Genomic DNA, 15,592 nt, shown 5'->3' with positions numbered 1-15,592 from the left:
ATAGTACTCATTTGAAATTTTTTTTTTTTTTACTTTGAGGGATTACGAGCATAGTAAATCAGTCCAATGACTTCTCTCGCCTTGGGCGGGGCGAGAGGGAGTGTCTCTTACTGACTAAAAACCACCCCGTTCCTACTCCTGCTTTTCGAGCCGGAGCCCCGGTAAACCCGCTAGGTAGTCCGCAACTCCGGATCAAATATTCTACCTTAGAAATGACATACATATTAAACACGAACAAAGCCAAAACTATAAGCTAGTGACACACAAACATAGTAACTAAATAAATAGATTTCTCAATAACAACAACGGAGCGACTTAATTACAAACAACCCGTCAAATGACCACAGTTCAACATAATAAGCTGTGTAAAGACCGCAACAAAGGGACAGGACAGGGCAGATTATTCAAGTATTAATTAAATAATATATCATCGTGACCCAGGTTCTAATTCAGTAACGAAATGATGAAGCGACGTTACTGCCCGCACCTGTCACCACTGAATGCCACCTGCGGTCACCAACTGATAGTGAATCGATATAATGTGGCGGACTCAGCACTCGTACTACTATACGATTCCTAGAAACATATTAGATACTAGCTTTTGCCCGCGACTTCGTTCGCGTCGAATAGTGACTTCCGGCAAATTTTTGGTTTTAACCACATAGTTCCCGATCTCGCGGGATCTCTTCAAAAATGAGATGTGGAAGATATTCCAGGGAACTCTTCAAAAATCAACATAATGAGCTCTGCGTTTGAATTTAATAGATGTATACTCACTTAGACATTGAAAAAATAGTTTAAAAACGGACTTAAACTAACTTAAAACTAAAGAAAGCTACGAATTACGAATTTATAACAATTAAAAAAGAAACTATATTACAACCTATCCTCTATGCTATAATAACCAAGCTTAAACTAAATAATTTAAAAGAAACGACTTAAATCTAATCTAATTAATTTATAAATTAGACTTACAATTTTATTAAAAAAACTAACTACAGTAACTACTAATAATCGATATCAAACTAAACCTACGTTAAATAGTTTAACCAGAAAACCAAAAACCTGTCAAATAAACTTTTAATTGACAAATACAACGAAACCAATTTAGAATATACGAAACAGCAGGACCACTACAGACAAATAATCATACGACTGATAATACACTTTTTCTACGATAGTACCGAAGCGCTCGGCCGATACCCAACCAAATGAATGTAACGAAACCATAGCGCGATCTATTTCGATCTATCGAGGAAAAGACAACTTGGATATTTATTTAACTCCGTTCGGGCATTTTCTTTGTACAAAAGCCTTTAAATACTATTATATTATATTTGATATTCATTTTTTTACATACCTTTTTACTATTTATTTACTTTTTTCGATGAATTAAAACAATAACATGAACCGAAGTCGTTAACGATCGACATAAAATTATCTATACTCCGTTAGAGCATTTTCTTTGTAAAATGTTTTATTATATGATATTAACTTTTTCAATACCTTTTTACCTATTTATTTACAAAGTTTTGATACATTAAAACAATAACATGAACCGAAGTCGTGTAACGACCGACATAGAATTATTTATAAATAATTTATTTCTTATTTTTATTTTTTGATTTTTGAAATAAAAATATATCTATGTCCTTTCTAAGGTTCTAAACTATTCTGTACCAAATTTCAACCAAATCCGTCAAATAGTTGCGGAAATTAATGGTATATCCATAGAATGTTCCACGTGATTCTTTAATTTGACATAACTTTTTTATTTATGAAATTGACATGAAACAAACACTAAATGTAAATTTAAGCATCCCACAATATATTCGTGAAAACCGCATCCAACTCGGATGAGCATTTCTGAGATTAGCGCGCACAGTCGAACAGACAAACAGACAAACAGTGCAAACAGACAAACAGACAAAAAAAATCTTAATTACATTTTTGGGTTCGACATCGACAGTAACAATAACCCCTGCTATTGACTTTTTATTTTTATTATCAATGTACAGACAGCACTACTACGATTTTAAATATGTATAGATAGATATATAGATTTCTGCTGACTTAGTAAAAGCAAAATTGAACTTTATGTTCAGTACATTTTTAATCAAATTGTATCGTGCAGAAAATCAAAACCAAAACTGCGCTGTCCCTTTTTTGTGCGGGAACGTGATAAAAATTCAGTATTGAAACAAACACATACATAAAAATGTTTTACCACACCACCGTCAGCGTTTCACCAGAATTAATGTACTTTTGTGTGAAAAGTGCATAACGCAGTATTTTACGACTACGTGACCAGTGGAATACTTGTTTTTCAGCGTTCACAATTTTGTAAAACTTTATGTTTGTAATACATTGTGCAGTTGGTAGTACTCGTTACTATCGCTGTGTATATACACGTTTTCAATTTTTTCCGTTTACTTTAAGCAAACTACAATAGGAATAATGATGGGATATGAAAATTCAAACTCTATTTAGTCCGTCATTTAGGTATATAATGGAAAACTATTAGACACGTATGTTTTATTGACGTCGTATGTCGTATAAGACATCAATACTTGGATAAACGAATCAAAGTTTAGGAGTGGGGAGCAAAGACGTCATTTCTACGTATAAAATAAATAGAAGTGATGTCACGCGATATTTAAAATCTCTATATCTTCGAAAGTAAACATTTTTTTAAGACAATAAAATATACGTGTCTAATGTTTAAAAAAAAAATCTACAAGACGGACATTTAAATAAAAATTACTCATCTACTCTATTTTCTAGTTCCATTATATTATATTTTGGTCATACTATGATGTTTGACGTACCTGTGGATTACTGCCGTTGGTTCGTTTCCACACATATTCGAAATATTTCAACGTTTTCACCGTGAGCATAGGGTCCACGTTCTCTTGGTACAGAAAGTTGGCTAGATCCCTTGTTTTTTCCTATAAAACAAACGAGGACCGAGCTCGTTAAAACTAATATAATTACTGTACTGGAACTGCAGAGTCGTAATATTTTTAATGACGGAACTTTAGCCGTAATACGTGGCGCTAGACTAACAGTATGGTCTATCTCGGCTGTTAATTAGATTTTGTTCATTGTTACATTTTATTCCATTTACAGAAACTTTTTCTTCGAAACCCGTACAACCACGTCACGGCCGGTTTGATGCCATGTTCTAAATAAATAACATTTTCCCTGTTGGCAACTGTTTGATAATAGCTTATTGATTTCCTTTTATGTTCGTTTTATTAACTTCACAGATATTTGATCGGCTTTGAAGACAATTGGAACATACAATATATTAAAGTAACAATTTGAAATTCGTGAAAATTCTCTTTTATATTTTATACTAATTGGCTTATCTTGAGGGCGTTCTATAGAATGTTTGGAAAAAGTATTTTATTTTCACTTGCTCAGTGAAAGGGCAAATATAATGGGGTGGTTCGGAATGGCTTTCACATTTCTGTGGCTGTAAGTGGCATCCTAAAGGCGATAACTTTTTATCGCCTTTGATACTAACAACAGCGGCTGCCTGTTAATGTTCCACTAGGTATACTTTAGCGAAACTTACCCTCAGAGGGTGATAACGGTGATAACAGCTTCATACACCGACCTCCGTATTAATTATTATGTTCAGTTCATAACAATCATAGTAAAAGTGAGAACAACACGCGAAAGTTAATTGTTCGTAACCAGAGGCCAGAGTGGTCATACCACACTGTTCGTTTTATTATTTTAAACATCAATTAAATTTGTTGACGTCGTTATGCGGAGGTTTTTCATCAATTTTAGCTTTCCCCCAATTTGATGAGGTGGACCTTTAAACGAGTTATTTTATTTGCTTTCTTCTATAATGAATTAAAAACAACACACGTTTATACTTAAACGTGTTTACATCATAAATTAGTAAGAAAGAAGTGACTAAGCAATTTCGTAGCAAAACCGTAGCTCGTAGGCCTCGTAGCACACATGACTGCTACGTATGCTACGCCGGACGTAGAGAGGCGATAACATCTTCCCTTATCGCAAGCTACTTGGGGTCGGCGCAATATGTCATATTTCCATTCTATCACTGAGCCGTATCACAAACGAGCGGACGTTGAAGTATGGAGTATATATTTTTGGAGTATTATAAATTGTATATTTGATTTAATATAAGTTTCAATTACACGCTGCATTATTATCAATGTTTACCTCAATACATCAATAATTACAATTTCATTATATTGACTAGAATCCAATAAAGAAACCTATTACGTACAAGGAAATTTTAAGTGCATACTAACATTATGTTCCAGCAACGCATGTGCAGCAGCTGTTGTAGTGGAGGCGACGTATCCAAACATGAAGGCGAAGTAGAGGAACCCAGCCAGCTGCAGCAGCATCACCATCCAGAGGTCCACAGAATTCGTCATATTCACAGGCGGACAACCCAACCCTGTAAGATGTATGAAACATTTTATACAATGTTACTATAATTATAATTTTGCTACTTTGTATAAAACTATAATACTCGTACAAAAGCCCCGAAATATTACTTGTAATATCTCGTATTTATTTAGGTACGTATTGCTTGCAATGTACCTGTAACTATAGTACATACATTTATTAAAGACAGATACCTACTCACCCACAAATAACTCGAACACCCAGTAGAATGTGTACAAATATTCCGTGACTGCATCTGTAATACATGACCTTTATTACAATAAGGATTATGGACGAATGCATACAACCCACAAACGACAAAGGCTTGCATCTTGCTTAGGAAAGATTTGTCTGCACGGTCGATGCGGTGGCTGGGAAATCTAGATAATACCAACGTGATTCCCGCGCAGAGCAAGTCTTTGTGTGATTCACAAATCGTTGCTTCTAGGTAGGCTAGGTATCATGTGTATGTGAACTTGTATGTTTGTAAACGCACCCACGACACAAGAAAAAATCCTAGAGTAAGGCAAAGTTTTTCAGGTCTAATCAAAAAACTTGTATAACAAAAAATAAATACAAACTAGCCACGAAGCGGCAACGTTGCGTCACTCACTCCTTAAACAAATTTACCTAGCATCATTAAAATTTGTAGGTTGCATGCATTTGTCAAATGACGCGTCGTAAACAGTATGGTTAAGAAATCATCACTCACATTTAGGTTCAAACTTGCTGCTAGAAACGATGAGAATCCTCGTGCAATTCACGTAAATGTACGGCGAATTATGATAAGGTAGATAAGGTTCGCAGGCGTTCACGAAAATGAATGCAGTGGCGAAATTGACAATAGTTATTGCTATCGGTAGGAACTTTAGCAGTACAACCGCAGGATTTGTTCGCATTATATCACTCTCCCAGTAGGAAAAAGCGCCTGTTATTCTAGACACCTGAACAATACAAAACAGGGAATACTATTGTGTGAAGATCTGTCTATCTATACACGATTAGATACAGCCTTTTATTCTTGCTCTGTTCTTTTGTGTTCAGTTCTTTTCTAGGCTTTATCTGAACGTGTGAACATTTTTGTTCTGAGTTAGATATTTGTCTTTTACAAACGGAGAATAAATTGTAACATATAAGGCACATAAATGTGCACTGTACTACCAATGGTGATAAGTTTAATTTATACATAACGTCACGCCTTTTAAACCCCGAAGGTATACTCCCACTCCTAAACTTTAATTCGTTTTATCTAAGTAGGCAGAGGTGCACATTACAGCATGTAATGCCGCTATATAATTTAAACCCACTTTTCATCATTTGTGTTATAAGTCCCATGTAATACGGGGTGAGCCTATTGCCATTCACTGGGCATAATTGGCGAAACAGTTAAGTTTAATTTACACTAACCAAAAGCATTCGATTGAGTCTATAAATATCCATGTCAGTGTTATCATTTACTATTTGGAACTGAAACAAAAGAACACCATCTATAGCTTTACCACCCACTTTTTTACAGAGCCATGATTAAATGCAATGTACTCACAACTTCTTCGAATGGGAAGATGCTTATAATATCGAGTAAGAAGACGTGCTTCAAGTATCTGGACACTGTTAGTAAAGGGTGTGTAACGAGAAGGGAGTTCTCGTTATAGTATGCCACATACGCCATTATGACTATGTCTATGTACAGAATTATATCCGACCAATTGTATGCGCCACCGTACTTGTGTTGTTTAGACTGAAATGCAATAATACAGTAAATTAATTGTTGTATGTAACGTCACGCCTTTTATCCCCGATGAGGCAGACAGAGGTGCACATTATGGTGAGTAATGCTGTTATACAATGTACAACTCTTCACCATTTGTGATATAAGTCTCATGTAATATGGTGTGAGCTTATTGCCAAATACTGGACACAATTTTAGACTCCGTGCTCCGAAAATCCGAAAAAAGTTCAGCAATACATTGCCCGACCACTCGACCAACGACGCAGTTAATTAATTGTTGTACATGAACGTAAAAATTATGAGTTTAAGAAATCATCCTCTAAAATAGAGCGAAGATAGTTTAGTATGTCACGGTTCACTTAATATACAAATACTCTAAATAAGTATGACTTATTCGTCACTAGATACGCTAATAAGACATAGGGTCTTGTAACTTACTAAACCTTTACTAATAACAAATTAACATTGGCTTAAATTAACCTCACCAGCGACCACTTACGAGCACAACATAACATTCAAAAGAAAACTAAACATTACAATAACAAACTATAATACGAACTCAAGCAGAAACAACATACACAACTAAATATTACTTGACACGGTAACACAATAAAACAGGGAAACTTACAGCAATATCGTACGGTACAGCGAATATGTAAAACACGGCGACGGCGAAGCGAACTGCGCACCAGAACTTCAGAAACAATCCATGGGGAGTAATGCATCCTGGCATGAAGATGTACCTGAGGTGTCTACACACAAGATATCAGGTAACACAGTGCTCATGAATCATGTTTTAAATTACAAGCTAAGAACTTTAGTTTAAACTGTTGTTGTATTGTTTGACTGTACGGCAAAGGATGCTTTTTTAATCTTACCGTCATACTCAGTGACATATTTTAATGTTTATTTAAACTATTCCTTAGAAACGATGTTGTTCCGAAAACAGTTGCTAGGGTTAAGTAACCATTTAATGACTCTGAGTGGCGGTTAAAGTTATAAATAATCTTTATCAAAATCTTTTTATCAGCCAAAACCCGTCTGTTGAACGCCAATAGGCCTCCCCAATGACTTACAGATCGGCTGATGAGAACCCCTTTGGTAAATTTATCAGTTCGTCTGTCCATGTACCCTTCTCATTACTTATCATATTTCATGAAATCTGAATTCTAAATAAAAATAGACTTCTATATTAAAAGCATCGTTTTGTGTTGTTCAAAACTTTTTATTCCTCTCATGAACCTTTTAACAAATGTTAAATGCTGTGCCTGTTCGTTCGAACAATGCATTCAGATTTTTGCAATATTATCCATCTGAATGGGCCGTTGTTGTCGGAAAATCCCGAATAAATCCGATAATATACTTTCACGAACCATCATTTCGACTATACTAGGTCTTAAAGCAAGATTCGTTACATACATACATACATACATAGCCTCACGCCTTTCTCCCATTCATGGGGATAAATAGAGACAATGGAACGCCAATTGCTACGATTCTTACACACCTCTTTCGCTTCATCAACAGTCATCAGTCTTTTATACAAGCTCGTCGGTTAAAGGTACTTTAAAGCAATTACTAATATTCATAAAATGTAAAACCCGTCTTGCCTCTTAATAATGAATTGTTCTCAAATAAAAGCTAGGGCCAACAAATACCTTCGTTTCAACAAGTACCAAAAACATCATTGTTCCGACAATAATAGAACTAATTAATCTCATAAAGTGTTTACACAAAGCCTTACATACCTCAATACTCCCAACTTGTTGAATGTCTTTACGTAATGAATTCGCTGCTCCCTGGTCGTTAGAAGCACGAAACTTTCTTTTATCTCTTGCTATAAGTACAATTATTTATATTTGATTATTGTTTAATAACTAAAATAGGTGTCATCATCACATAGTCCACTGCTAGACTATGGACCTCCTCTAAAATGGGGTTCAATTAAAGATACATAAGTAAAGCCGTGACGACGTCGCGTGCGTAGAGTACGCTACGGCTAGACATGAAGAGTCCCTCTGTAACTCGAAATTAGTAGAGCTTTTCTCCATTAATTTACGTGAGTAAACCGTGATTTTTAGTTAATTTAGTATATCTCACGATAGTTATTATAAAAGTGGGATTTGCCAAAATCTCCACACTAGCGGATTAGAGATTGCAAAGTAAAATGTTTAGGTTTATCAGAAAGCGCTGCAGCTCGTTCTATGTTAAGTACTTTCTCACCTAGTTTCAAGCCGTGACCGGGGCTCATAACTGTGAGCAACTAACTTGATAGTTAGGATTTGAACAAAAAGTTGTACAACACTAGGTATGTAGTATATTAAGCCTGACATATTATTAGGTGCGCTTGGTAGACTTACCGCAATCCTATTTGTTTTAGTGTCCATTCGACCGAGCATTGGTTTGGCATCTTCAAATGCAGAAGCTAGTTTTTTAACTTCATCATCTGCCAACGCCTATGTAAGGACAATGGTTAATATTAATAAACTGTCTCATTGATCGAAAGATTGCAAGTGTCAGACTTATCTATATATTAATACGTGATGCAAAAACTTTGGACCGCTTTTTACGAAAATTGCGCGGACGTAGGAGCATAAAACTTGGTACACTTATAGTTTATGTGTAGGAGAAGTGCAGGACGCTAATATTTTTCAAAAATAATGCTTATAAAGTACATTAAATCAATAAATAAAACATTACACACACATGCATAGTATCTGATCGTATTTGACAAAACGTCAAAATCTATAGACATTGCGATGATATTCTCACGTCTCATATGAAAAGAGTTTTATAAAAGAGTTTGTTTGAGTTTGAGTTAAATAAAAATTATCCTTGAACGTATGTTAAGTGGTATTGTAAATTAAATCGTATATGGTTGAATTTCGACCACTAGGCGACCACTAGTCTACATAAAATTGTCAATGAGCATCCATAAATTGAACAAACGCTTCAATTACATAGAAACTACAAGAAATATTATAATTCGCCTAATACATTTGTACATAGTACATAGCAACGCTGTAGTAATTTATCAAGCGTCCATTCCTTCGGTAAAATTAATTTTCTAAATATTACCTTACATTAAAGAATTCGTACCTACTTCTAGGTAAATAAACGTTTACAAAAAGATGCCAAAGGAAATTGAGTGGGCGAGTAATCGATGAGGAAAATCGAGTTGAAGAACGTAAACGAGTTCTAAATTGTGTAGCTGTGAGTGTAATTTTAATTTCCAATTTAAAATTATTATTGGTTTTCCCGATAGTATCATTGACTAAGGAATTTTCCAATAGAGTTCTATTCTTACTACAAGAGTATAATTTCTTACAGGATTCACAAACAAGATCTACAAAAAAATCGTATAAAAGGTACTCATCGTGTTAATTTATAACATTGCATTGACTTAAAACAAACGGAAAATGACTTCATTACTCATTTAAAATGTCTCCTGTCAGCACCAGATATCAATTTAACTTAGCCCTTTTATAATACACCAACAGTAACCCACACATACATAACATCACACTCAGAGAAGCTAATACATCAGACACAGACACAAGCACACAAAGGCTCGCTCATCTGTTGTTGTACGGCGATATTAAATGCATGAATCACCGTGATAATGGGGTGACTAATGTCCGGGAACGTTCCCCAGCACTGCACCAACGAAGTATATTCCACATGCAGTAATATGCAGTTTGTCGACGTCACCACCGTATATACCTGGACAAATTATACATTCATTACCGCCATGTTTATGCAAACCGCTTTTCATCTGCAAAACTAGAACATTAAGACAGTTTTAATTATACTTTTGTCGGAATCCTCATCTGTAGCAGGTATTGTGTTTTACTTTGTATTCGTAGAGTACATTAAATATGCTTTAATAACTTACGCTATTGGAATTTTACATTAATACTTCGTGGAAAAATATAATTAATGAGGCTTACACAATTATCCAATGCCGGTTTACAAGAAATTATGAAAAGGAAAAGGCGCATTACACAGAATTAAGTAGCGTGTAAGGTTAATTTATAATGTTACCTTTGGTAAACCGAAGAGCATTTCCACGACCCCGAAATGTGTGCCAGGCCCGATGGTCATTTGTCTCCTACCGAGATTATTCAACAAGTTACAGTGACCCTGTTGGATATAAAATAGATCACTATGAGTATGTTTCTGTGCGCTAAATCAGCCTATTCTGCCTATTGATGCCTCTTCAATAATCTTCAGCTTTTCTCATCCAGCCACTATTACATGCCAACCATCATGTGTTTATCGACACTCTAGCTAGGAGAGTAGCTAACCTAGGTCTATCTAGTTCAACATTACTCCATTGCATCTGTACTTACTCCGTCGTATACTTACGTACGTATTGCAATACTCATTGTTGGGAGTTTGTATTATGTAAACTTTACGGTACATACAAACTCACTTTTTTCAAGATATACATGTCCCGTCCTATGTCACCAGCATGCTGCACCACCTCATTGTCAGGCAGTATCAACTTCCTCGTGTTGCTCGCCACAGTTTGCAGGAAATCTCGATTTAATACCTACGAACAAATTAAAACGCCCTACATCTGTCTTGGATGCTTTACTTAATGCAAACACGCTTTTGTTCACTGTTTTAATCGCAGTGAAGATTTCTGGAGAAAATTCTAATTACTTTTCGTACATTATGTAGAGAAGAAAGCTATTCGTTTTACTATAGAAGAAAGAAAATTCTGAATCCATAACAGATAGCTGCAATTTCAGATCTATAAGTGCCATTAAGGAATCTAGACGAAAATTGCGACGGTAAATCTACCTGACCATGGAATGAAACATCGCGTTATTGCCCTAGGCAAGTTCTAAAGGAGAATGGAGCCGCAAGGCTTTCACATTTGTCGAGTGCCAAATACTGACCTAAAACCGTGATGATCTCAGTTCGGTATTCGCGAATTTTGGCCATGTTCGAACATACATTCGTACACATTGAACCGGAGAAATGTGTCGGCAATTAGCCGACCAAGGCGAACACTATCGTTTGACGATTTATGACCGCCATTCCCACTATTCGGTGCTCACCGAATCCCGCATATCTGAGCCCGGTTTAACGAAAGCGCAAATAAAACTAGACTTAGGTAATATGTAAATGTGACATCTTTTTGAAAGTAATTAACTTGGTGGTGTTAAAATAAAATTGTACTCGCACATGAATATTTATATGTATACAGACAACAGCACATCAAACTACACAACACTGTATTAAATAGACTTTCATCTTTAACGCAAAATAACAAGGTTGAATCTCTATTGAAAAAAGAATCACAAGTTGAGGTAACATAATGTGCAATACGTCTGTATAAAAAAAAGTCGGTCGTAACAGGCACCTACACAGTACACATGTATCACGTACCTGGAATAAAGGGCAGAACCCCAAGGTCCCGACCATTTCTATAGCAAGTACGTCTTGTTGGATATTCGTGGACATGTCTGAGAATATTTCTTCTGTGGTCACGGCACGGTTGTAATACCTTTTTATGTAGAGTAATAATTTTGAATTAATTACAAAACTATTTAATTAACCGCCGTACTCAGAGTAATTTAATGGTTACTTAACCCAGTCCTTAGCAATTGTTTTCAGAACGAACTCGTTACTAAGGAATAGTTTAAGTAATCATTAAATGTCTCTGAGTACGGCAGTCTATCAATGTCTATTCAGTAGGTTTTTTTTATTATAAACTGGAGTTTGTATACTGTTGCACTAAATGCGTCTCTCTTTAGGGAGGGTGCGATAAGCCTCGAGCTTGGCAGGCGACTTCGAGATCACAGTTAGTTCACCTAAAATTTATAGGATGTTGCCGCCCACCCCGCAGTGGTTGGTCGCAGTTTTAAGACTAACGACTAAGACTGACAACAAATGTTTATTTAAGTCTATGAGTTTTCGATATTTCAGCACTATTGCAAGCGCTCATGGCGATCATTGAAACTCATAGACATAAAAAAACATGGTAAATATTCCGTCTTAAGTTCTAATGTTAACTTTATTGTTTTTAAATAAAGTTTATAATCACAAAATTACTGTTAAAAGTATCTTGAAGAGTTGACTTCATACAAAAGTGTGCCTTAATGTACGTACAAGAACAAATCAACAAAAACTTAAACATTAAAGTTAAAACAAGCGCTCCACTTACCATTGCACGCAGAAGAACTTTTTCACCCGCGCTTTGATTTTTCCACTAACGTGATTTACTGAGAGGAAATAAAACAACTCTCGCATGGATTCCTACGAAAGATGGATGGAGTAATAAATAAAGTCCTCGTGAATATTTTTCTCTTACGTTGTAATTAAGATGAAAGAATCTGCCATGTTGTAAAGCGTACTTGATGATAATAATTAAAAATAATGTTAATGTTTAGAATAAAAATATCACTTGGAATATATTTTCGGTGTTCAGCAATAAACTCATTTTCAATATCAATGAGATTCAGAACAAAAAAAAAGGTTATCAACGCATCGCGCGGTAGACGCCGTCACCCACGGACACCCGAAACACCAGAGGCGTTACAAGTGCGTTGCCGGCCTTTTGATGGTTAGGAATTTAAGGTTATTGAGGAATCGGGGATTGAGAAAGATCCGTAATTTAGAATAACAAAGCTAATGTTACGTTTAATCGGGTTCTATAAAAACTAAAATGCACACTAAGTCAGATTTGCATATTTAAGAGATGAAATCCAACAGAGAAAGTCTCATAAAGAAAATCACTAAAAACTAGATTGCATAAACGTGGCATGGACTGACGTCAAAAAGTCATTGAGCCGTAAATGTTTGACTTATTGGCAAGCATGACCTAGATGAGAACAAGCCAAAATGCATAAAATATTCTATTTAACTTTATAAACCATTTTCACAAGCCAGTAGTTAAACAACAATAAAAAAATCCCGGTCATTGGACAGTTCAAATATAATCAATTCCGTTTCTATCATTCATGTTCATTGAACCGAAAGATTCCAATACTGTTCTTGTTTTTCAACATCCATTAAAACAGGTACTCGGCTTGGAAACTTGAAATATTTCTATTAAATCCTTGACCGTCACTGGAAGCTTTATTATTGAGAGAGCATATCCGTTTCCGGCGATTTCTTATGATTTTAGTACTTTTTTGACCTACCCAGTGGCGCCACCTGGTGTTTGCTTGTCATTTTAGTTACATAAAATGTCCGAGCTACTTTTTTGTTCATTGGCGTTTCGTTCTCCGGCGAAGCAACTTGTGCGCATCGGTTCACCATCGATGCTTAAAGTTACATTTACTTTATCCTTTGTTTTAAATATCCTTTGTTTTAAATTTCAATAATAAATACATAATTTTATTTTTAGAATAAAAGAAAAATAACGTATATTTTAACGGTTTTTCCGTTCGAAATATTTTTTAAAATTACCGAATATCCATTTGAATTAATCTATTTCAAAATATAGTGGTGCTGATTTAATGGTGAGTTCATTTGAAGAAGAAACTGTAAGTACCTACCTTACTTTTTAAAAGTGATCAATACTTTTTATGGTTGTTCCGTGTGGATCACAACTAACATTTATTTGTTTTGCTTCATATTTTTGTTTGTGCTAACAATTTTACTGTTTTTTATTTTGTTATTTTGAAGTTACAATTGTGATAATGGATGATCAAGTTGATGTTTCGGCTGCCGAACCACAAGTTGTGGCCGGCCCGAGTGGAAGGACCCGCAAAAGAAATGTTAGCAGCTCTAGTAGCAGCACGACGTCTAGTAGCTCTTCAAGCTCATCTTCTCCAAAACGTACCAAGCGGTCGCGCCGCTCTCGTCGTAAGAAGAATAAGCGCGCCCGACAATCTAACTCGACATTGGGCAAACTTATAAAAGAAGTTCAGGAGTTACGCGAACAAGTTTTCGTTAATAATACGCATAATGCTTGCCATGATGGGCTATCAGTTTGTTCTGGGGTCAGTGGAGAACTATATGACCAACATTTTGAGGAACAAACTGAATGCCCCAACGTAGATGATAAAAACTCACAATTAGACTTCACTTTTGATATCGAAACAAAGCTTAAGGAACCATCTGTTCCAAAAACTCCTGAAAATCTTTTAAAAATGCTACTTGACGTCCAGCGTTTAGGTAGCTCCGCTTGGTCGGAAGTAAGGTATTCTGATACTCAAAAACTCTACAACCATAGCCCAGGTTTCATAGACTTGGACACAAATGAAGAGATTAAGATGTACGATACCTTACGTCACCTTGCACATGCTGATAAATCATACGCAGCAATTACTTTTTGTATCCTTAAACAAAAAGAATCTTTACAAGAAGCTATTCGTAATCTCCTTTTGTGGGCTAAAAGTACACAAGTTAATTACGATAATTTAAGCGGGAAGGTTGAAGAGTTATTTCAAAAAGGTGATTTACATAAAATTTCTTCAGACCTGTTACAATTAGTTTGTGGCCATCGAGCTGAAAGTATAGAAATGCGTCGAGACGCAATTACCACTCAAATTCGGGATCCATTAGTTAAAGCATCTTTGAACAGAATACCCCCAACATCAACTCATTTGTTTAGTCCTGATCTCTTTGCAACGGCATTGGAAAAGGCTGGCGGTGTACGCAAAGCTTTTTGGCCTCCAAAATCTGAGTCTCATACCAGATCTAATCAAGGTAATCGCCGCCCCTCGCGGGGGCTTGGCGTACACAAACCAATAGCTTCATCGCGTGAAGCTCAGCATTGTATTTGTTGTCATGAACCAGGCATACCAATACACATGCATACCTATGATAACACACCCTCGCGGGGTGGATATTTTCGCACCAATCATGTAAACAAAGGCCAGAGTCTACCTTCCTTTCAATCCGACCAGTATGCTAGTAGAGGCTCATTTCACAACCGTGGCTCGCGGTCCGATCGAGGAAGTAACCGAAGTCGAGGACGTTCAAGCCATTCAAAAAGTTCTCGAGGGAACCAAAAACGTTACAAACAATGACTCGATTCGCTTTCGAGCGGGTCAGTTGGCGCACTACCGCTCGAAGTGGACGGAAATGGGAGCGCCAGAAATTGTTCTAAAATTAATTCAAGGGTATCGCATACCATTTATCAAAAAACCGCCTCTGATATACCCAAATCTAATAAACGGGCCGTTCCAAACGCCTGTTTCAAAAGAAATGTCTGCAATAATAGACAAAATGAAATCTCAGGGTATTCTAAAAGTTGTTCAACTCTCACCGAGCTTCGTCTCCCCTCTATTTTTGACACCAAAGCCCGACGGGTCATCTCGACCCATATTCAATCTGAAAATGTTAAACAAATTTGTAAAGGCCCAACCATTCCATTTAATAAATATGTATCGCATCCCAGACTTCTTGCAACCTCAAGACTGGATGTGCAAAATAGACCTATCGCAGGCATATTTCCACTTA

The 15,592-nt window shown here is 36.1% G+C and overlaps 1 protein-coding gene across 1 annotated transcript in view; it reads right to left on the bottom strand.

The window, feature by feature from the left end:
- Positions 1-15,592, bottom strand: part of LOC126912554 (uncharacterized) — a 47,123-nt gene that overhangs the window by 12,832 nt on the left and 18,699 nt on the right. Inside the window, exons 18-31 of the mRNA XM_050705141.1 lie at positions 12,345-12,436; positions 11,567-11,684; positions 10,602-10,721; positions 10,211-10,309; positions 9,782-9,889; positions 8,527-8,622; positions 7,915-8,003; positions 6,795-6,918; positions 5,981-6,175; positions 5,845-5,904; positions 5,150-5,381; positions 4,640-4,693; positions 4,296-4,447; positions 2,829-2,948 (exon numbers count right to left, since the gene is read on the bottom strand). Of these exons, the coding sequence (XP_050561098.1) occupies positions 2,829-2,948; positions 4,296-4,447; positions 4,640-4,693; positions 5,150-5,381; positions 5,845-5,904; positions 5,981-6,175; positions 6,795-6,918; positions 7,915-8,003; positions 8,527-8,622; positions 9,782-9,889; positions 10,211-10,309; positions 10,602-10,721; positions 11,567-11,684; positions 12,345-12,436 (1,659 nt within the window). The remainder of the gene's footprint in view (positions 1-2,828; positions 2,949-4,295; positions 4,448-4,639; positions 4,694-5,149; positions 5,382-5,844; positions 5,905-5,980; positions 6,176-6,794; positions 6,919-7,914; positions 8,004-8,526; positions 8,623-9,781; positions 9,890-10,210; positions 10,310-10,601; positions 10,722-11,566; positions 11,685-12,344; positions 12,437-15,592) is intronic.

This window comes from Spodoptera frugiperda, chromosome 26, assembly GCF_023101765.2.
Source record: "Spodoptera frugiperda isolate SF20-4 chromosome 26, AGI-APGP_CSIRO_Sfru_2.0, whole genome shotgun sequence".
Lineage (NCBI taxonomy): Eukaryota > Metazoa > Arthropoda > Insecta > Lepidoptera > Noctuidae > Spodoptera > Spodoptera frugiperda.
Note: the sequence above shows the minus strand (reverse complement) of the source record. Positions and strands in the feature narration are given on the sequence as shown.